Source organism: Aquarana catesbeiana, linkage group LG04, assembly GCF_042186555.1.
Source record: "Aquarana catesbeiana isolate 2022-GZ linkage group LG04, ASM4218655v1, whole genome shotgun sequence".
In the NCBI taxonomy this organism is placed as follows: domain Eukaryota; kingdom Metazoa; phylum Chordata; class Amphibia; order Anura; family Ranidae; genus Aquarana; species Aquarana catesbeiana.
Genome location: NC_133327.1, coordinates 45,572,316 through 45,596,281, shown reverse-complemented (window position 1 = coordinate 45,596,281; position 23,966 = coordinate 45,572,316). Strand labels below are relative to the sequence as shown.

Genomic DNA, 23,966 nt, shown 5'->3' with positions numbered 1-23,966 from the left:
TAGCATTCTATACATTGATATGGGTTACAATGGGGCTGGGCGTGTCTGTAACGGACTACAGGAGTTATAGGTAGAGGTCGACCGATATATCGGCCGGCCGATATATCGGCCGATATTTGGCGTTTTTTACTTAATCGGCATCGGCCGATTGTGCTGATAAAAAAGGCCGATTATAACTTCAGCCGTGACTTGCAAATGACTTCTGTAATAGAAGTTAATGCAAGTTTCCTGAGGTTATCTGTGGAGAAGATTCTCTCCTCCTCTGGGCAGCCTGCCAAGTCTGATAAGAAGATACATTGTATCTCTTTCAGGTTCTTTTTATCAATAGACTGAACTCCGTGGAGAAGTTTTCAGTTTAACCATTTAAAGACTAAATCTTTTCTGACACTTGTTGCTTACAAGTAAAAATTCTGTATTTTCTGCTAGAAAATCACTTAGAACCCCCAAACATTATATATATTTTTTTAGCAGAGACCCTAGGGAATAAAATGGTGATTGTTGCAATATTTTATGTCACACGGTATTTGCGCAGCGGTCTTTCAAACGCAATTTAAAAAAAAAAAATACAGTAATGAATTAAAAAAAAAAACCTAAGCAGTAAAGTTAGCCCATTTTTTTTCGTCCAAAAGTTTTGATTACCTGTTTTTGTGTATTTATTATTTAAGATAGTTTTTTTTTTTTTTTTATTAAATTATACATACAAGTGAACTGATTGAAGGTTTGTTTTGTTTAATGTTTAAATGAAAAAAAAATTCTGTATTACTTAAGGCTGCTTTCACACTAGAGCGGGCATGCGTTGATGGTAAAACGCTGCTAGTTTTAGCGGCGCTTTACCATCATTTTAGAGGCGCTATTCGGCTGCTAGCGGGGCGCTTATAACCCAGCTAGCGGCCGAGGAAGGGGTTAAATGCGCCCCTGAAGCGCCGCTGCCAAAACGCTTTGCAGGCGCTTCGGCAGCGGTGCGCATTCATTTCAATGGGCAGGAGTGGTGGAGCAGCGTTATACACCGCTCCAAAGATGCCGTTTGCAGGACTTTTTTTTACATCCTGCCAGCGCATCACCTCAGTGTGAAAGCACTCGGGATATCACACTGAGACTGCAGGGGAGCCGTTTTACAGGCGCTATTTTTAGCCCAAAAGCGCCTGAAAAACGCCCCAGTGTGAAAGGGGTCTAACTGTTAGATTTTATGAGATGAAGGGAAAAAAGAAAGGAAAAAAAAAAAAAATCGGCCAAATATATCGGCCCAAAAAAATCGGCATCACATATCGGCCATCGGCCACCGTGATTTCTAAATATCGGCATCGGCATCGGCCAGAGAAAAACCCATATCGGTCGACCTCTAGTTATAGGCATGCCGTAAGAAGAACAGCATCCTGTAACTCCAAGGAGGGAATGACTTACGCATAATCTGACCTCGCTAGCTTGCATTTGCTTCCATGCTTGGTGCAGTCAGATTGCAGCAGCAGGAAAGAGGAACTGGCAGTATCACCAGGTATTGCTAAGAAAACTAGAAAATAAAACAAACAGGCTAATAATAAAATTTAGAGGTATACAGTCTTGGCCAAAGGTTTGGAGAATGACACATTAATCTTCACAAAGTCTGCTGCTTCAGTGTTTTTAGATCTTTTTGTCAGATGTTACTATGGTATACTGAAGTAGAATTGCAAGCATTTAAAAAGTGTCAAAAGGCTTTTATTGACAATTATATTAATGCCCCGTACACACCATGAGAAAAATCGGACAAATGATCGGCCAGTTTTCCTTAATGTTTCAGCAAGTCGGAACCGAGGATAGAAATAATGTACGGAAATTCTCGCACGACAAAGCCTTTTTTTTTTTTTAGTTATTTTTTGTTTCAGATCACAATAAAACAAAAATCGTTCGTTTTGTTCCCATACGAAAAAAAAAAAAAATATCGGAGTTTGTCCCTTCTGCAATATTACTTTGGGAGGTTGGAACCGGCTTTCAAAAGTAGTCTACACACTATAAGAAAATCATATGATCGTTCCTTGGACAAAAATGTTCGCCCAATTGTGTGTATGGGGCATACGTTTATGCAAAGAGTCAATATTTGCAGCGTTGACCCTTCTTTTCCAAGACATCTGCAATTCACCCTGGAATGCTATCAATCAACTTCTGTGCCACATCCTGACTGATGGCAGCCCATTCTTGCATAATCAATGCTTTCACCCACCTCTTGAAGATTAATCTCCATGAGAACTTGTGGTCAAGGTCTGGGGAGTTTCCTGGCCATGGACCCAAAATTTCGATGTTTTGTTCCTCAAGCAACTTAGTTATCACTTTTGCCTTAAAGCAAGGTGCTCCATCATACTGGAAAAGGTATTGTTCCTCACCAAACTTTTCTTGGATGGTTGGGAGAAGTTGCTCTCGGAGGATGTTTTTGTACCATTCTTTATTCAAGGCTATGTTCTTAGGCCAAATTGTGAGTGAGCCACTCCCTTGGCTGAGAACCAACACCACACATTAATTGTGTCAGGACGCTTTACTGTCGGCAAGACACAGGACTGATGGTAGCGATCACCTTTTCTTCGCCGGACAAGGTTTTCTCCAAATGCCCCAAAGAATTGGAAAGGGGATTCATCAGAGAAAATTACTTTACCCCAGTCCTCAGCCGTCCAATCCCTGTACATTTCAGAATATCAGTCTTTTTCTGGCGTTTTTTCCTGGAGAGAAGAGGCTTCTTTGCTGCCCTTGACACAAGGCCATCCTCAAAGTCTTCACCTCTCTGTGCATGCAGATGCACTCACACCTGCCTGCTGCCATTCCTGAGCAAGCTCTGCACTGGTGGTGCCCAGATCCCGCAGCTGAATCAACTGTAGGAGACAATCCTGGCACTTGCTGGACTTTTTTGAGCACCCTGAAGCCTTCTTCACAATAACTGAACCTCTCTCCTTGAAGATCTGATAAATGGTTGATTTAGGTGCAACTTTAGTAGCAGGAATATCCTTGCCTGTAAATCCTTTTTGTGCAAAGCAATGATGACTGCATGTGTTTCCTTGCAGGTAACCATTTTTTAACAGAAGGACAATGATTTCAAGCACCAGCCTCCTTTTAAAGCGTCCAGTCTGTTATTCTAACTCACTCAGCATTGCAGAGTGATTTCCAGCCTTGTCCTCGTCAACATTGACACGGGTGTTACCAAGAGAATCACTGACATGATGTCAGCTGGTCCTTTTGTGGCAGGGCTGAAATGCAGTGGAAATGCTTTTTTGGGGGTTTAGTTAATTTTCATGGCAAGAGTGATGCACATAACTGAAATTCATCTGATCACTCTTCATAACATTCTGCAGAATATGCAAATTGCCATCATAGAAACTGAGGCAGCAGACTTTGTGAAAATTAATATTTGTGTAATTCTCAAAACTTTTGGCCACAGCTGTATACACTTTAAGCCTGGAATTTTCAGCAGTGCATTAGAGTTTTTCTCTCCAGTGTGAAGAGTTGTTTTTCTTCCATTTTCAGTCATACAGCTTACCTGCATAGATATCCGCCGGCTTCAGAGTCATATAGATGTAAGTCTGAAGTAATAACTGGGGGAGAGCTTGAAGAAGAGCTTCCATGAGCCGCAGAAGAGACAGGTCCCCTTGCTTCATCACCAGCTCCCTTGCCTGACATGTCTCATCACCTCTTCCGCACACAGCCAAATGCAAACAATCTACATGCCTGAAACACAAATACATACATTGTTGATACCTTGGAAGTGGAGACCCACCATCAGCTATGGTACAACATACAACGTAAAATAAAATACCAGCACCCGACACATACAGGTTTTGAGTACAGCCACTTGAAGAAAGGAATTACAGGATACGGCTGTGTGGGTATAGCGCAAAAATACATATGGGCATGCTAGGACCAGCGTACAGCCGCATCCCGTACTCCATTTGTACAGGCAGCTGTATGCAACACCTTTGGTTCCAGGGAGCCAAAATATGACCGTATTTTACATTGTATAGCCATATACACTCCTGTGCATGAGCCCTTGAGGTCCTCCTATTGCAGATCTACATCCAGGCAGATCTTCAAAGAGCATTAAAAGTAACTCCACTTTTTTTTTTTTTTTTTTTTACTGAACAAAACACCCCCTGAGTGATCTATGTACATTACAAGGATTTTAACAAACTTTGTTGCAGATTCCTACCTTTTGTTATTCTGGAGAAATTAGTTCTTTGTCTGTGTCCATATCGAAAACAAATGTGAATGGGAGTGACTAATTATTAATCAGCTGTTGCACTTGCAGGGTTCTAATGAGGAAAGTGTCAGGGTCTGAATCCTTTTACAGGCAATTAAACCTTTGGTAGTATCTCGCCAAAAATGAAATGTTTGTTGCAGGAAATGCCCAAAATCTGACTTGTATCATAGTATAGAATCCCAGTGACTGCAGCCACCAGGATTGTGTGTAAATCTGACAAGCAGACTCCTGGCTGTCAGGTGGAAGCATTTAGGCGGCTGCGCTGCTGCCCAATTGCTTGCACACCCCCCCCCCCGCCATGTATTCCAGGCTCCGCTTGCCCATCTGCGGGCCTGGAAATGACATAGCGGATGCAGTCAGGTAGAGGGGGGGAGGGGGAGAAGCAGAGCAGACACAGGTCCGTTCTCCTTCCCTCCTCATTGCTGACCCAGAAAGCGACGCATTTGCCATCACTTCGGGGTCCACCTCTTAGTGTCCCCAGCCAGCATGGGAGGGAAAGGATGTAATGCAATGTGATCTGCATTGCATTACATGGCATGAAGCACAGAGGGAGACATCCAGGGTCTTTTAGATGTGATGAAAAAAATAAATAAATAATTTTAAATAGTAAAAGATTAAAAAGTTACTCAAAAATTTGAGGTTCCCCCCCACTCCCACATATACACATCTATAAACGTAAAACGAATGCGTGGGGGGGCGCCCACGCATGAAAAGAAGAAAAAAAAAAAAAAAAAAATACATGTTACATACCGCCATGCATGCCAGAGTTGGAGCAATATATCTAAAACCAGACCTCCTCCGTAACACTAAACTGATGAGCTATAGGGGGTTCTTAGTGTCGCCTATGGAAAATATGGGATACTGAAGTTGGTCGCCATTTCACAGATATAATATAGGTTTGGTGGTGGTGGTGAGGTTTATGTAATCTTCAGGCCTATAATTATTTTAATCATATGTGCAAAAAACGTCCGACAGCGAAAGGGTAAACGCATCGTATTTAGTACTAGAGATGGGCTCAGGCTTGTTCAAAATCCCACCTGCCCGATGCTGCCAGGAAGTCGACACTGCATATGGCTAATCACAGGCAGCGAGACATTTCCCGGTTTGTAGCGGCACAGATCGGGAAATGTCTCACTGCCTGTGATTAGCAGTGTCCAGTGTCGACTTCCGAGCGGGATCGGGCATGTGGGATTTCGAACACGCCCAAGCCCATCTCTACTTCGTACCAAAAATTAGATAAGCAGCTCATGTCAAACAACTTCCTGCTTTATTGAGTTTTAGCCATTAGATAGAATGCAAGCAGTGAACTTGCCTTAATCAGGTGCATAAAAATGATTACAACCTTGAGGGATAAGTTCACCTTTGGAACATGTTCCAGCATCTGCAGACTCTCACTTTTGATTCCCCCTCTCTGTGACAGCGGGTGGAGGCTCTTCTCCCTGCACCCGCTGTCACAATTTAGAAACAGCAAGGTTGTGCAGGGCTTTACCCACACAGCCACATTATTCACAGTTTCCTGGGAATGAACGCCTACAAGTACCAACATCCATTGCGGCTGACGGCTGGTAGTTCTCAAAGAGCTTTGAGGGCCCTGGTGAGCACTCTCAGAGTACATGGATCTTTCTGCTCTCAGGCAACTGCCTGCCCGTACGAGGTATGAGCAGACCGCTAGCAGACCACAAAAAAAAAAAAAAAAAAATTAACTTTTTTTTTCCCTACAAAGGTGAGCTTATTCTTTCAGTGTAGCTACTGCTCCAGTTTACATCACAAAAGAAACACCCAAACACATAACCTAACATGACAAAAAAAGTTAGCAGTGAACTCAGTCCTGGCCGGAGTCGTTCACAGTCCTTACCTCTTCAAGATGCCCAGCTGGAAGATGTGGACCAGACTCAGAGCGAGGCATCGTCGATGTCCATCGGAGTGTAGCCAGACAAAGCTGAGAACCTGGATGAGGCAGCCAGGAAGGAGCAGGCCAAGAGTCCATCCTGCCCACAGGTACTGGGCAGTAAGGAAGTAACGTACCACCACCGCACACTCTGTCAATAAAACACAGAAGTTTAAAAAAAAACGTGTATATAAAGGCAGATTTCCTCCAACCCCTGCAAGCCCCCTCTTCATGCAACAGACTCCAAAGTCGATTCTGCTTCATTTCTATGCAGAATGAACCTTAAAATCCTTTCAACTTCATTCAGTTTTCTTTTAATCATAAATGGTTCTATCAATATTCACAATTGCATCATGAGCTTCATAAGTAGGGTTTGACTCCTTTCATTTCTTTTTTCCCACACCTTTGGTTGATACACTTAATAAAGCCAACTTTACTAAAAAGGGGCTCATTTCAACAGCCTACAGGCAGTTGCTAATAAAATTTCTTCATAAATTGCCTCTCCCTTGTAAGCGCAGATGGGAGGAGGATTGGGATCTCCTGTCTGAGGAGCTTTGAGAAGATGTATTGTAGAATGGGGAGCTGGTCTCACTCTTTCCAACGCATAGAGTGACAAAGCTTTTTTATTCTGCACAGAGTGTATCATACTCTGGACTTTAAGAGCCCTTTCACACGGAGACAGTTTTCATGCATTTTAGCGCTAGAAATAGCGTCTCAAAACTGCCCGATTGTGAAAGCCCGAGTGCTTTCACACTGGGGTGGTGCGCTTGAGGGACGTTAGATAAAAAGTCCTGCAAGCAGCATCTTTGGGGCGGTTTGGGAGAGATGTATACAGCACTCCTGTATACAGCGCTCCCAAAATGCCCAGCCCATTAAAATGAATAGGGCAGCCCTTCCGAAGCACCTGAAAAGCGATTTGAAAGCGCCTCAACACGGGCACTTTTAACCCGGTCTTCCGTCGCTAGCAGGGGTTAAAAGCAACCCGCTAGCAGCCAAAAAGCACAGCTTAAAACAACGCTAAAGCGAGCTGCGTTTTAGCGCTAACGCTCGGGCGGCTCCAGTGTGAAAGTAGCCCTATAGAACTGGTCTCAGGGACAATCCACATTGCACCAGATGCAATCACACTCAGGGCACTCTCATACACTTATTATGGAAATGACCACAGCTCAAACACTATTGAAACGGGGTTATTACTACCTTAATTGACCTGTGTGGTATCATCCCAGCCCCTGACTGTATTATGTATATCCTAGGACACATTGTGAATTTGTATTTAAAAATCCTACAAGAATGTGATTCGGCCCACTGGAGGAGTGCAGCCTTGCAGAATTTTGAGAGCCCAGCTTTCCCAGGAGGCAGCGGTGAAGCATGGTGATGTCACATGCACCTCCTAGAGGCGCTGGGGCAAATATTCTTTTAGATTTGTTCTGTCATAGTTTTAGTTTTCGGATGGGGTGGTGTGGCCGGAATTAAAGTGGAACTTCCATTTTTCACAGAAGGTCCGCTTCAACAAGCTCCCTGTGTGGCCTACAGTTCTGAGATCTGAGTGGTAATAGGTTGTGGAAGTTGGTGGATGAGAAGTCACTAAAATTGATGTTTGTGCTTCCCCTAGCCTGGAGGAGCATGGCATTTTTTAGCTGTTCTCTCGGGAAGGTTTTCAAAAAAGGTGCCTCCCTTAGAGTTAAGATAAAGAGAAAATTGGCACTCCTGTTCACACCAATTCTAATAACGTGAGTGTGCTGTGTGTGTAAATGCAATAATTTCTAGGGCTGCAACTAACGATTATTTTCATAATCGATTAGTTGGTCGAATATTGTTTCGATCGATTAATCGGTTAATAACCTTAGAATAAAGTGTGGTGTATAATTTAGTTAATATGTAAAGTTTTAAAAAAGGGCAATTTATTATTAAATATCTCTATGCAGTGGTAAATATAAATAACCAACTATATGGTTAGGGAGCAAAATATCTAATCCACTCTGAGAATAACAGACAGAAGAGATATACTGTATATACTATTAGAGGAGATATACTGACTATATTGATCCGTGTGGCCACCACGGCTCGTTACACACCTATGCAGTTTGCTTTTGATCTGTTTCTGCAGTGCTTTTTGCTGTGCGTTTTGATTTTTGCGCACGTGATTTTGCGGCGATTTGCGTTTTTGCAATTTTTTTTGGCCAATTTGTTGTTGGGCAGATTTAAAAAACACAAATTGCTGCAAAAACGCATTACATGCTTTTCTGCAGCTTCTCCATTGAAGTATATTGAACCAAAAAAGCACCGTTTTGCCTTAAAAGTCCTTGACCTTTTCCAAATACGCAGCGGCTGAAAAAGCATAGATGTGAACTTGTCCCGTAGGAAACCATGTAAATGAACTGTAGTGCGTTTCTGCAAAAAGCACCAAAAAACACATAGATGTGAACCAGGTCTAAGACGTTTAGTAACATAATGGGGTTAAAAAAACTAAAATTAGCCCTTTATAGTCAAAAAAAAAAAAAGTAGATAATCACTACTGTAAGGGGTTCATTTTTTTTTTCTACTGTAGAACTGTGAAAGTAGTATTTACAGTAGCAATTATTTGCTCTTTTTTTATAAAGGACTCATTTTAGTTTTTTTTAACCCCATTATGTTACTGGCCGATTAATCGATTATGAAAATAGTAATCGATTAATTTCATAATCGATTAGTTGTTTCAGCCCTAATAATTTCCTTAAGCCATTGTTTGTTTGGCCCCAGTATAGTTGGTTAATATTCTGCCATCTTTTTGTTAATGCACCATACTTTTCTGTGGTCCCTCCCACCTATGATGCATTTCCCCTTCCTCATAACATTGTCTTTACAGGTTAAAGCGGAGTTCCACACATTTGTTAGTTTATTAAAGTCAGCAGCTACAAAAATTGTAGCTGCTGACTTTTAATAAACAGACACTCACCTGTCCCACGGTCCAACGATGCGGCCGCCCAGAGCCTAGCTCCTCTCGGCCGGCCCCGTCATAGCGACTGTGGGCACCAGGCAGCGACAACTTTCGGCTTCACGGCTGGGCGCGCACTGCGCGAGTTGTGCTGCTCTCCGCTAGCGGCCAGGCAATCTTCTGGGACCTGTCCCGTGTCCCAGAAGACTGTTGGCAGGGAAGGGCTGCCTAGGCGGCCAAGAGCAGGAAGAAGGAAGTGGGACAGGAAGTCCCACTCTAAACTAAGTACCCACCCCCCCCCCCCCAAAAAAAAATGACATGCCAAATGTGGCATGTCAGGGGGTGAGGAGTGCTTAAAGCGGAAGTTCCACTTTTGGGTGGAACTCCGCTTTAAGATAGCCCCTTGTCTCAGGGTCACATGCCAATCTGCTTGCATCAGGGAACACATTACCATATTTTGACCTGCAAATACTGTCCCTTCAACCATCTGCCACATCCTGTTTGCTGTAACCTGCACATTCAATAAAGATCTTTAAGGACGAGAAAAAGGTATTTGGTGAGTTCAGTTATCTAAAAGACTGTCCGCAGTGATTATATCTGCTTATACAGGCCAGGCATAGAGGTCTCAGCAAGGGATAAGTCACTATTACAACACAGAGTCAGAGTAGTGGGACTGTCACCAAAATCCCGACAGTGAAAGTGAATTAAGTTTATTGTATTGACAAGAAAGAAGCCAACAAAGAGACTAAAGTTATGTCTGGAATCCATTCACTCCAACGCAATACAAAAATGCACCGGTTAGGGAATTTAGAGTTCTTCATTGGGGAAAAAAGGGGTTGACAATGACTGCAGAGAGGTCAAGAGTGCAGAGTTGGTCAAGAATAGAAACAGCAGGTAGGCCCCAAGAATCAGGGATGGATGCGACCAGATCATGAAGTTTTTACATTGGGAATCAGTAGTTTCCTCCCAGGGAGCCTAGATGGAGAGGTGGGTGGTCAGCCCAAGAAAGGTAGTTAGAGTGGTGGGAGACCCACAGCCCAGAGAGGTACTGACCAAGAGAGAGAAGGCATGTTGAACTGGGCACCTTATCAAGTGCGGGGTTCCGTTTCAAGTTTCAAGAAAACATCCAGAGATGTTCTGTCTGGCCACCACCTTACACCAGATGACACTCATGATTATTACAAGGGTACATAGACATTTAGCCGCATTATTAATAATAATATAATATAAAATATACAGCTTACTCTAGCCATACTAACGGCCTAGATTCCTCTGCCAAATTTGAAACAAAGATTTCACTTTTCCTGATGCCAAAAAAAAAAAATGTAATAAGAAATAAAAAAACACACACACACACACACACACACACACACACACACACTAGAAAATTACATGAAATTTGCAGAATATCTTGTGCTGAACACAACCAGCTCTGGTTTTCACACCAGCCTAAAACAATTCATCAAAATTTCAGCACTAGTGGTTGTCTCGAGGTATCCTTGGCTAGCTTGCTCCTCTCTAACTGCCAATCAGTAAGAGAGATCTGACTGACAGATCGGTTGTGTTTGTTTACTGTGACCCCCGAGACACGACACTTTATCCAGCCAGCATGATTCCAACAAAACTGCCCACATTTATAATGTATAAAGGGCAGAACATCTCGGGGAGGTCAGAACACAGTATCAGAATCGCACAGTAATGCTGCAGAGTAGAGACTGCACACTAAGCAACAGACAGACGATCAGTGTTATGGACCTACTTATGATTTACTAAGTGCAATAAAAAAAAAATAAATAAATAAAAAAAAAAAATTTCACTGCATTTATGATTATTCACATTATACACATGTATGGGAAATCTGCGTTTTCAACTTTCCCAGGATTGTTGATAGAATATCAACAGCTTTTACTATGCAGCTGGCTGCCCTACTAAATCAAGCTGCTGATCTTTATTTTCAATTGCAACTGGGGAAGTTTTCTGATTTGAGCACCCTTCAGCCTTAGAGCTCACCGCAGCTTCACCCTCAAATAACAGAGCACACAGGAAACATTGCAGTACACAGGATCATGTAACCAGAGGATGCAGCTAACAAGGGCTTGCCACATCGAACTATAATGGATGGTATGAAACTAAAAATAGAGTGACGTGATTTGACTTTATCACAACTGTAGAGTGTCCTGGAAGAATTTTCAGGTTGCTGATTTTCCCTGCACCTTGATGTTGATCCTTTATTTGTGTACACTAAGAAAGTACATCAACATTAATACCTGATCCACTGCCTGCACAGCCAATATTCTTTTCTCACTTATAAAGAGCGTCACAGACTACAATGATGAAGCATAATGGTTTCCTTCCAACTGCCACGTTGCAGCATACACCAAGATGCGCATTGCTCTACAAGTCACGTGCCACTTGTCTTAAAAAAAATAAAAAATAAATAAAAGTGCATTCATTACCAGACTGATTAGATATGGCTCTCCCCAGGCCTCATATTTCAAAAGTGATCAAAAGAAGAAAATGTCTGCTACTTATAAACAGTCAGATTCTCTCTTTTTGATAGCATTAGGTATGACAAATAAGTGATGTATACAGAATAACCCAGAATTACTTAGCTTCTGTTCCATGATAGGATGAATAGTATGCCAATCCAGGAGCATATCCAGGTAGAGTCATTGGTACTTTTAAAAAGGCGCCCAGCGAGGCCGTCTCTCTCTTATGGCCGCCAGGCAAGGCCGTCTCTCTCTTATGGGCGCCAGGCAAGGCCGTCTCTCTCTTATGGGCGCCAGGCAAGGCGGCTTCTCCTACGGGCGTCAGGCAAGGCGGCTTCTCCTACGGGCGCCAGGCAAGGCGGCTTCTCCTACGGGCGCCAGGCAAGGCGGCTTCTCCTACGGGCGCCAGGCAAGGCGGCTTCTCCTACGGGCGCCAGGCAAGGCGGCTTCTCCTACGGGCGCCAGGCAAGGCGGCTTCTCCTACGGGCGCCAGGCAAGGTGGCTTCTCATATAAATGCCAAACAAGTTGATTCTCATACAGGTGTCAGATGAGGTAATTTATCTTAAAAGGTGCCGAAGAGGTTGTTCTCTCTAGGTTCCAGATGAGATGGGGTTCTCTTACAGGTTCCAGGTGAGGTGAGATTCTTCTATAGGTATCAGACAAAGTGGCTCTGATGTCAAATGAGGTGGCGCTTCTTTTAAAGCTACATTAAGGAATTATACCAAGAATATCCAACTGTGGGAGGCTCCAAGTTGGAACTAGAATATTGTGGAAGGATGTTTTCCATTTGACTTGGGAGGACCTGAAAATCCCCTGTGAATAGGTGGGGGGGTCATTGCTGGGCAAAGGGAGGTCTGGACTGTGCGCTGCCATGCCTGCACCACCCACGCAATCCATAGAAGGCCAGCCATAGACACTCATTTTATAGAGAATCTGATTTTGCCCATTCAGGACAAAAAAGACAAGTTCTCTTGACACCGCCTAAATAACCAAGCAAGATTCACCCCTCCGTTGGAGCTCTTCCAGGTACGTGGAAGCAGGTAACCTTTCCCCTTTATACCCAGGGTGCAGTACTCTGACCTGGATGGCCAACTGCCATGCCCAAACCTGTCACATTAGGGGAAAGGAAGGTGGTCAGTAACTCTGTGAAAGGTCGGACATGAAGCTTAGTCAAGGATTAGTCTCTGGACAAACAATGGAGTGGCAGGGGAACATGGGGAAGTATCATAACCAGAATTTTATTTTAGAGGCTGGCTTTACACCTATGCAATAGTAACACACACCCTTGGTGCATCGGTGTGCTGCTCTTTAATTTTAAAAGCATCCCAAGACATGGTAATGAATGTGCATTGTGGTATGCTATTAAATAAATCCTGCGGGGCAGGTTTTCTTTGTCCAGTCTGGGGCATTGGCAGCCCACAGAAATGAATGGGCTTCCTTAACGCAATACAACAGAGGAGACAGGCATGAATCTAAGAAATGTGACTTTGACATGAACACTAGAAGAACTTGGACACAAACAATTGCCACTTTAATCAAAAGAACCACATTTTTTTTGTTTGATGGAATGAATAGAAAAAAACAAAAAAAAAAATCCAAGTTCTTTAGATCAATCCAGCGACCTTTTGTCTCCTAGATCAAAAGTTTCATCTCAAGTCATTTCTTGTACAAAATAAACCTAAAAGAGAAATTGCGGTAAAAAGCCTTAAAAGCAGCTGGCACAACTATTGATAGAAACTGTGTAGTAAATATAATCAAAAGTTCTGTGCTTAAAAAAAAAAAAACAATATACATAAAGTGACTAATAAAAATCTGTGCGAGTCCTTGTGCACGTGCACAGATAATATGAATAATAGTAACAAAAATGTGACAATGACACAAACTTTCCCAAATGATGAATGAGTGTTGTGACAGGAGTCACTTTGGGTGGGTGGTTTGTGGAACTCAGCTTACCTTGGAGAGCTCTGGAGACTCCGTGTCCAGCTCCCCTGGCCCCTCTTATGTGTAAATCACCCTACGTCCATTAGGGGCCCAGGGTGCCTGAGAACCCCACTATGATCTGTTGTCACAAGTCTAAAAAAAATATCTTGAACTGCACAATCAGTTGGTACCCCAAGCATTACGACACCTTAAAGCGGAGCTCCACTCAAAGGGGGAAACTCCTCTTGTTTGCCTCCCCCCCTTGCACCTTTCCGGGGGGGGGGGGGGGTTGAGTGGGTACCTGTTTTTGACAGGTACCCGTCCCTACCTCCGGAAGACCTTGCCGCAGCAAGATCCCTCAGAAGTTCGGCCCCCTCCTGCTTCCCTCGCTGCCAAGCCATTCAGAAAGCTCAGCGCGCAGTAGTAAACTCCTCTTTGAGTGCTCCACCACCTTGTAGACAATAAAACACTTGCCAGTGTTACATCTGACGATGTCGCCCCCGATGACATCAGCTGTGACAAAACAGATAGAGCGGAGCTATCGCTCGTGACATCTTCACGCACCTCGCCACCAGGAAGCGCCCCGTCTGACTCCAAGGAACGGTCCCTCATAGATGAGCGCTTATTGTTTTTTTAACTCTGTAAGTGGTTAGTACTTTTTAATAAAATTTTCCCCATACGGTTTTATGCTATGTGGCTCGCCTGGCTCTTTTCCTATGTCATGGTTGAATACCTCTGGTTGGAGGAGTTGCCCATGAGGATGTAGTGGAAACCCAGGAGACATATTTCCCCAAGCAGGGACCACAAGGATACACAAGCGCATTTGTCTCTTTTTGTGTTTAAAGAGTCCATTAGCTTTGGTAAGAGTTTTATTGTGCACAAGGTGGTGAAGCACTTAAGGTGTCGTGGTGTTTGGAGTACCAACTGATTGTGCAGATCAAGATATTTTCCATAGAGTAACTCATCATTTGGGACAGTATGCATCATTTTCAGAATGAAAATGGCTGGTGCTTTTTTTGCATGCCCGATTTTTAAAATGTTGACACTAAAAAAATGTTATGCCAAAAACATTTTGATACTATCTGACTCTGTTGCTGGAGAGAATCGTGAGGGGGTCATACTTCAAGGGATCATGCAAGACATGTCTATTAATGAGGACAATGACTAAAAACGTGACAGATGGAATCCAGACGGTGTCCTCGCAGATTTCCCAGTGCACGAGCGACGCTGTTAATTTCCGCCGCTGAGCCTCAACACAGATCTGCCACATGTGCAACCTATTATAAAGGGTGAACATTTCCATACGGGAGACATATCCTGTGCACAGGTCTGAAAACATCAGTATGCCATCCTCTACAAAGGGAAGATAACATTACAGTCTACTGGGAGCTCACTTTCACTGGAATCTGATCAATTAGAATTTCTTAGGACTGGCCACAGACATGCAGATGTTTCATGGAAAACAACAAGCGGGTTGTGGTGGACTTCCGTCTTGCCGCACTAGGGCCCTTGATTTAAATCCTGGTCTGGACACCATCTGCATGGAGTTTGCATGTTCTCCCTGTTCTTGCATGCGTTTCCCTCAGGTCCTTCCACGGCCCAAAAACATGTTGGTAGGTTAACTGGCTGCTGTCTGAATTGGGCAGCTGAAAACCACTGTTTTACAGTGAACTTGTAGCTTTGCCCTCTATGTACATGTCCTCTTTAAGGATCTATCCCAGAGAAATCAAGAAAAAAAATATATAATACATTGTAGCCTACCAGTTATTAGAAGTAGTGCCTGCATTAGTGTCCACTTTATTTTCACATGGTGATCCTGCCAGTAACACACTACCTGTCCTAGGGTGACAACACTCCCCAAAATGTATCTATGGAGAACCAGTGTGGTCACCAAAGTATAGGACTACAGAACAACGTCTCCATAACAAAGTTTGGTTCTATAGTTTTCAGGGGTCACAGGGAACAACGTAACCTGATAAAGAGAGCAGCACAGGAAGTTATCAGCTGACAATGTTTCTGGCAGGATCAACAGATATTTTCCATGATTTGAACACACATACACAATATACAGTGTATATTAAAAAAAAAAAAAATAATGTTTATGCATACATACACCTATATTTCTACACATACACACAGTATGACAAAACACTTTGAATGGAATATTAAAGTAGAAGGAAACTTTTCGTTTTCATTGTGGACAGCGTAAGGGAGGGTAATAACCCCTGTCATTTGAGTCATCTGGGGGAAGATTTCCCTTCACTTCCTGTCCCGTAACCAGAACAGGAAGAGGAAATCCCTCCAAATTGAGGGAATACCTTGGTTATCACCAGAACTAGTGCACCCATTGAAAGATTTCCCCTCTATTACTGTTCTGGTGACAACCCAAAATATGGTATTTTTTTTTTCCCCCTTTCACTCACAGTGGTGACAACAAAACACAGGGAGGAATAAATCTCCCTAATGAGGACACACACAGCAATAAAAAACTGACAGGAGTTCTAATCCCTCTCCACTCTATCAAAAAAAAAAAAGAAAGAAAGAAAAGGTTTTGCTTTTAGTTACAATGACGGCTACAGCGTGGCCGGCCAGTTCTGGGAGGACGTCATATGACGTGATCGCGCCCCTGGGATCACCGCATCCTCCAGACAAAGTTGATCACAGATCAGGGTAAAGAGCCAATCAGGGGCTCTTTACCATGTGATCAGTTGTGTCCAATCACAGCTGATCACGTTGTAAACACAAGCAGCTTATCGGCATTCCTTTCCTCACGCTGTCAGCATAACCAATAACCAGCTTGTGTAAAAGGGACAATCAGGGCAGCCTATCAGCCGCACTTCAGTGAAGGAGAAAAACTACCTGTTTGCAAAATTTTATAACTGAAAAACATTTTTGGTTTTCAGAATTTTCATTCGTTTAGGAAAAAATAAAAAACCCAGCGGTGATTAAATACCACCAAAATAAATCTCCATTTGTGTGAAGGAAAGTATAAAAAGGTCATATAGTTACAGTGTAACATCACTGCACAATTGTCATTCAAAGTGTGACAGCGCTGAAAACTGAAAATTGGCCTGGAGTGAAAGTGTCCAGTAGGAAAGTAGTTAATGGCCCTGTAATCTAATTTTCATTAAATCGTTTCTGCGTTTTTCCCCTGGTAATATTTTTCATGAGCTCCCGAACCCCCCCCCACTTCATGTGTTTGAAACAAGCAGTCCATTGTCTATCTCGGGAGCAATGCCTACGTACAGGGGTACCATGGAGAAGAAATGTAGCCACCATGTAACAAAAGAAAAAAAAAAAATCTGAAAAATTGAAGGAGGCTGAGAAAAATAGAAGGGAATTTTTTTTAATTAAAAGGGATAATAAAGGCAATCTAAAAAAAAAAAAACAAAACCACCATTTCAAACTTACAGTACCTGTTCTGTGTAATAGTTTTGCACAGAGCAGCCCTGATCTTCCTCTTCTCAGGTCTCCCTTGTCGGCATTCCCCCCCTAATCAGTGCCCCCAGAGAAATTAGCTTGCCATGTGGGCACCTAAACCAGCGCACTCCTAAGCTGCTGCTCTGTCCGTCCATTCACACACGGAGACGTGGCTTGGCACTGCCCCCTCTCCCTCCTCATTGGTTCTAGCCGCTGTCTCAGCCAATGAGGAGGGAGAGTCAAGGCTCTCATACACATCGCTGGATTGCGATGGGACTGTGATGGGTAAGTACTGGGGGTGGGGGTGGGGGGGGGGGCAGCAGCTGCACAGAGAAGTTTTTTTTATCCTTAATGCATAGAATACACAAAGGTAAAAAAAAAAACCTTGAGCCTGTCGAGCCACTTTAGGAACACATATTTGAACAGATTTTTTTAAAAACCAAACTTTAAATGCCCCATTCCAGGACAAACCTAAATTTTACCACCCCCTCCCCCTCTAGTCTATGCTGGCAGTCTATTTAGCCCCTTAACTTCTGAAGACAGCAATAAACCCCCAAGTCCCCCATCCAGCTCCCTTACCACCACAGATTCTAGTGCGGGGGAGGCACAACTTTAATCTAGAGCTGTGATGACACCTCCCATCGTCCCCAAGAGGGCATTGCTCCTCTTCTCTCTCCTGAGAGGACCCTGCCAGCAGCCATCCAATAGGAAGTGTCCCCGTCATACAAGCAGGGATGTGGGCCCCTTTAGGAAGGATCCTCAAGCAGGAGACATACACATGACCGCGAAATAACCCGCTGCTGCTCATGTAACACATACCTGCAGCAGCAAAGAGGGTGGGCTTTAGGTTTAAGTGTCCATAGGTGACAGAGGATTCTCTGCTGAGAGCTCACTCCCAAGCTGGCAAAGTCAACTCTCAGCCTCCAGCAAGGATTAGGAGCCAGTGGGTTTGGTACCTGATCATGTGACCACTGTGACACCCAATCACAGTGGTCACATGATCAGGTAGACCTTCACGCCCCCCAGGCTTAATAGCGCAGTTAGGGGACGCCATTGCTGGACAAGATGGGGTTAAATATAAATGGGCATTTAGATTGGGATTTTTTTTTGTCCCCAGTGATAGAGGGGGGTGGGGGTCCTGGAGTGTGCCTTTAAATCTCCATCACGATATTTCTGTCTGTGACCACATTGTAGAAATATGTCAGGGTGTCACCAGGACTGGAGGCCAGGGAAAGGGTCAGGGTGTCACCAGGAGTGGAAGGGAAGAGGTGTGTCCCCAGTGCAGGAAGAGAAGACAAGTGTGAGGATGTCCCCAGGAAAGGAAGAGAAGACAAGTGTCAGGGTGTCCCCAGGAAAGGAAGAGAAGACAAGTGTCAGGGTGTCCCCAGGAAAGGAAGAGAAGACAAGTGTCAGGGTGTCCCCAGGAAAGGAAGAGAAGACAAGTGTCAGGGTGTCCCCAGGAAAGGAAGAGAAGACAAGTGTCAGGGTGTCCCCAGGAAAGGAAGAGAAGACAAGTGTCAGGGTGTCCCCAGGAAAGGAAGAGAAGACAAGTGTCAGGGTGTCCCCAGGGCGGGAAGAGAAGACAAGTGTCAGGGTGTCCCCAGGAAAGGAAGAGAAGACAAGTGTCAGGGTGCCCCAGAATGGGAAGAGAAGACAAGTGTCAGGGTGCGCCCAGGACGGGAAGAGAAGACAAGTGTCAGGGTGTCCCCAGGAAAGGAAGAGAAGACAAGTGTCAGGGTGTCCCCAGGAAAGGAAGAGAAGACAAGTGTCAGGGTGTCCCCAGGAAAGGAAGAGAAGACAAGTGTCAGGGTGTCCCCAGGAAAGGAAGAGAAGACAAGTGTCAGGGTGTCCCCAGGAAAGGAAGAGAAGACAAGTGTCAGGGTGTCCCCAGGAAAGGAAGAGAAGACAAGTGTCAGGGTGTCCCCAGGAAAGGAAGAGAAGACAAGTGTCAGGGTGTCCCCAGGAAAGGAAGAGAAGACAAGTGTCAGGGTGTCCCCAGGGCGGGAAGAGAAGACAAGTGTCAGGGTGTCCCCAGGAAAGGAAGAGAAGACAAGTGTCAGGGTGTCCCCAGGAAAGGAAGAGAAGACAAGTGTCAGGGTGCCCCAGAATGGGAAGAGAAGACAAGTGTCAGGGTGCGCCCAGGACGGGAAGAGAAGACAAGTGTCAGGGTGCGCCCAGGACGGGAAGAGAAGACAAGTGTCAGGGTGCCCCAGAATGGGAAGAGAAGACAAGTGTCAGGGTGTCCCCAGTGCGGGAAGAGAAGACAAGTGTCAGGGTGTCCCCAGTGCGGGAAGAGAAGACAAGTGTCAGGGTGTCCCCAGTGCGGGAAGAGAAGACAAGTGTCAGGGTGTCCCCAGGAAAGGAAGAGAAGACAAGTGTCAGGATGTCCCCAGGAAAGGAAGAGAAGACAAGTGTCAGGATGTCCCCAGGACGGGAAGAGAAGACAAGTGTCAGGGTGTCCCCAAGAAAGGAAGAGAAGACAAGTGTCAGGGTGTCCCCAAGACGGGAAGAGAAGACAAGTGTCAGGGTGTCCCCAAGACGGGAAGAGAAGACAAGTGTCAGGGTGTCCCCAGGGCGGGAAGAGAAGACAAGTGTCAGGGTGTCCCCAGTGCGGGAAGAGAAGACAAGTGTCAGGGTGTCCCCAGGAAAGGAAGAGAAGACAAGTGTCAGGATGTCCCCAGGAAAGGAAGAGAAGACAAGTGTCAGGATGTCCCCAGGAAAGGAAGAGAAGACAAGTGTCAGGATGTCCCCAGGACGGGAAGAGAAGACAAGTGTCAGGGTGTCCCCAAGAAAGGAAGAGAAGACAAGTGTCAGGGTGTCCCCAAGACGGGAAGAGAAGACAAGTGTCAGGGTGTCCCCAAGACGGGAAGAGAAGACAAGTGTCAGGGTGTCCCCAAGACGGGAAGAGAAGACAAGTGTCAGGGTGTCCCCAGGGCGGGAAGAGAAGACAAGTGTCAGGGTGTCCCCAGGGCGGGAAGAGAAGACAAGTGTCAGGGTGTCCCCAGGGCGGGAAGAGAAGACAAGTGTCAGGGTGTCCCCAGGGCGGGAAGAGAAGACAAGTGTCAGGGTGTCCCCAGGGCGGGAAGAGAAGACAAGTGTCAGGGTGTCCCCAAGAAAGGAAGAGAAGACAAGTGTCAGGGTGTCCCCAAGAAAGGAAGAGAAGACAAATGTCAGGGTGTCCCCAGTGCGGGAAGAGAAGACAAGTGTCAGGGTGTCCCCAGTGCGGGAAGAGAAGACAAGTGTCAGGGTGTCCCCAGGAAAGGAAGAGAAGACAAGTGTCAGGATGTCCCCAGGAAAGGAAGAGAAGACAAGTGTCAGGGTGTCCCCAAGACGGGATGAGAAGACAAATGTCAGGATGTCCCCAAGAAAGGAAGAGAAGACAAGTGTCCCCAGGAGGGGAAGGGGGGATCTCCCTAGCAGGGACACAAGCAGCAAGGAAGAGAGGTTCTATCAATTCCCGGGAGCTCAGCCTCACCTCTCCATCTCCACATTATGTAGTATTCACCACAACTGGAACACATAGCATCTGGAACAGCAACCAATCATCTCCCAGCTTTCATTCTCAAAGGTAAAGTGAACAAGCTGAAGGTGGAAGCCGATTGGCTGCTCCAATTTTCATGAATTCCCCTCTTGAATCATGTGACCAATCCCCAGTATTAGTCAGGTAGGTGCTGTAAGACACGGACCCCCATTATGTGCCCCCCGTGAGTCATGTGACACTCACACACATCCCGTATACCATGTGTTCTATACTCACCCGTCCCTCGCTCTGCCAGGTACAGCACCAGCGACCCCGCCGCCAACCAGCCGGAGCCCGCTAGCCCCATCCCGGCCACCGCCACCCGGATCCGTATTTACCGCCTTCCCGCCTCACCGCCACTCACACCGCAAACCCCGCCCATCGGCAGGATCGGCCCGCCTCCTCAGCGATGTTATCCCGCGCTGCACACGCCCCGTAGGGATTTTTCCCTCCCGCCCCTTAGCGTTCTCTCTCCGCCCACACTGGAATGATGTTTCTTAGGCCACGCCCATTACCGAGGGAGAGCTTGTGTCAGCTCAGCGTAGTGTAGCGTTCTGTCCCCGCCCACACTAGTTGGAGAGCGTTGTATTAGGCCCCTATAGCGGGAGCGGCGGTATCAGCTGTGCTCTGTCTCCGCCCACATTGGTTGGATCAGTCCACGCCCTTGATAACGGGAGAGACTGTGGAAGGTTAGTATAGCGTTCTGTCTCCGCCCACACTCGTTTGAGAATGTTGTACCAGGCCACGCCCCTGATAGCGGGTGTAACCCGTCTAGGTGCAACAGATTTCAGCCTCGAGTTTGCAAGCCAGTGTCGGGACAAGCGGGTCACCTAGGGTCCAGGGTGAGCAGCCAAACTGTACCCCCCCCTAAAATATATGAGCATTATGTGTCAGCAAAAATCCCTCCCCCCCCAAAAAAGAATTGAGCGCTAACATAGTTGCCAACTTTGCAAAAAAAATTTTAGGGACACTTTTTTTGCTGTAGGCGGAGTCTTATTATAATTAGGGGGCGGGGCATGCATTTGTATGTGTGGCACAGAGGGAAAGTAAAAATGTGTCTCATGGAAAAGTGGGCGTGGTTTATGCAAGATAGTGGACGTGTCTTAAATGGGTGTGGCTCAAAGGGGGTGTGGTTAGAGTCTGAGATGAATAAGGGGGGGAGAGGGATGGAGGGACAGTAGCCCCCGATCTTACACAACAATAGAAATATGTGTATTCTAGAAAGTTTAACAATCGGCAGATAAAGATACTCCAAACACCTAGTGTTAGCACTTCAATCATCCCGGCACCATGGCTGTTATGGTGTCAAGATGATTGAAGTGCATTATTTCTATTATTACATTGTAATATAAAATGAAATCATTCAACTCACCATAATGCCGAATGAGTGGGATCTCTGAGCGTGTCACCTGCCACTAGCCGTCCGTCCTTGCATCAGGTGCCCCCAGCAGAGTCCGTCCTTGCATCAGGTGTCCCAGCAGAGTCCGTCCTTTTATCAGGTGCTCCCAGCAGAGTCTGTCCTTGCATCAGGTGCCCCAGCGGAGCCCCCCTTACATCAAATGTCCCCAGCATAGCCCCTCCTTACATCAGATGTCCCCAGCGGAGCCCTCCCTTACATCAGATGTCCCCAGCAGAGCGCCCCTTACATCAGGTGTCCCCAGCGGAGCCCCCCCTTACATCAGATGTCCCCAGCGGTGCCCCCCTTACATCAGGTGTCCCTAGCGGAGCCCCCATTACATCAGGTGTCACCAGCGGAGCTCCCCCTTACATCAGATGTCCCCAGTGGAGCCCCCCCATTACATCAGGTGTCCCCAACGGTGCCCCCCTTACATCAGGTGTACCCAGCGGTGCCCCCCTTACATCAGGTGTACCCAGCGGTGCCCCCCTTTACATCAGATGTCCCCAGCGGAGCCCCCCCTTACATCAGGTGTCCCCAGCGGAGCCCCCCCTTACATCAGATGTCCCCAGTGGTGCCCCCCTTACATCAGATGTCCTCAGCGGAGCCCCCCTTTCATCAGGTGTCACCAGTGGAGCCCCCTTACATCAGGTGTCCCCAGCGGAGCCCCCCCTTACATCAGATGTCCCCAGCGGTGCCCCTCTTACATCAGGTGTCCCAAGCGGAGCCCCCCTTTCATCAGGTGTCACCAGTGGAGCCCCCTTACATCAGATGTCCCCAGTGGAGCCCCCTCTTACATCAGATGTCCCCAGCGGTGCCCCCTTACATCAGGTGTCACCAGCGATGCCCCCCTTACATCAGATGTCCCCAGCGGAGCCCCCCTTACATCAGGTGTCCCCAGCAGAGCCCCCCTACATCAGGTGTCCCCAGCTGAACCCCCCTTACATCAGATGTCCCCAGCGGTGCCCCCCTTACATCAGGTGTCCCCAGCGGAGCCCCCTTACATCAGGTGTCCCCAGCGGAGCCCACCCTTACATCAGGTGTCCCCAGCGGAGCCCACCCTTACATCAGGTGTCCCCAGCAGAGCCCACCCTTACATCAGGTGTCACCAGTGGAGCCCCCTTACATCAGATGTCCCCAGCGGTGCCCCCCTCACATCAGGTGTCCCCAGCGGAGCCCCTCCTTACATCAGGTGTCCCTAGCGAAGCTCCCCCTTACATCAGGTGTCCTAGTAGAACCCTCGCCCCTTTCCATAGCAGACCGGCAGTGGGGCAGAGTGGGGCCGGAGTGAAGCGGGGCAGTAGGTGGGGCGGGGCGGAGGGTGGGCGGCGACACAGGAGCTCCGTCTAGCCGCCCAGCCGTGTTCCTGGTCTTCTTAAAAATGGAGGCCGGCGGAGACAATGTCTCCGCCGGCCGTGAAAAAACGGATTTCTCGGGACATTTTCCGGGAAACAATAAAATCGGGAAAATAGTCTAAATCCCGGAAATTACATCAGGTGTCCCTAGCGTAGCCCACCCTTACACCAGGTGTCCTAGTAGAACCCTCACTCCTTTCCATAACAGACCGGTAGCGTTGCGGGGGGTGGTCGGAGTGAAGCGGGGCAGTAGGTGGGGCGGAGGGTGGGCAGCGACACAGGAGCTCCATCTAACCGCCCAGCCGTGTTCCTGGTCTTTTTAAAAATGGCGGCCGGCGGAGACAATGTCTCCTCTGGCCGTGAAAAAACGTATTTCTCCGGACATTTCCCGGGAAACAATAAAATCGGGAAAATAGTCTAAATCCCATAAATGTCCCTGGAAATTCGGGACAGTTGGTAAGTATGCGCTAAGGATATGCTCAGTCGTGTTCACCACACGCCCGCTCCCGCCAGGAAGCTGACACTCCGCGGTTGCACAGATCAGAAAATGTCTCACTGCCTGTGATTAGCGCTGCGGAGTCTCAGCTTCCTGGCAGGCACGTGGTGAACACACCTGAGCTCATCCTTATTGAGCGCTAATCTGCATGCTTAGCTCAAATCCTCTCATTCCACATATACTGAGTACCAGGGCAATTCTCTCTCCACTCAAAAAAATAACAGAGGAACGAGGCAGCAGACAGAAATGACATTAAGGCCCCATACACACTATCAGATTTTATGCATAGTTTTGTCTAGACGTGCAATCTGTTTAGTCCTGAATTAGTTAATTCCGAATTTCCAAATTTTTCAA

General features: G+C 46.4%; 1 protein-coding gene across 1 annotated transcript in view; it reads right to left on the bottom strand.

The window, feature by feature from the left end:
- The window catches only part of XKR5 (XK related 5), a 62,481-nt gene extending 41,742 nt beyond the window's left edge, over positions 1-20,739 (bottom strand). Inside the window, exons 1-3 of the mRNA XM_073625147.1 lie at positions 20,603-20,739; positions 6,069-6,252; positions 3,497-3,684 (exon numbers count right to left, since the gene is read on the bottom strand). Of these exons, the coding sequence (XP_073481248.1) occupies positions 3,497-3,684; positions 6,069-6,252; positions 20,603-20,672 (442 nt within the window). The 5' untranslated portion in view covers positions 20,673-20,739. The remainder of the gene's footprint in view (positions 1-3,496; positions 3,685-6,068; positions 6,253-20,602) is intronic.
- Between the last annotated feature and the right edge of the window lie 3,227 nt (positions 20,740-23,966).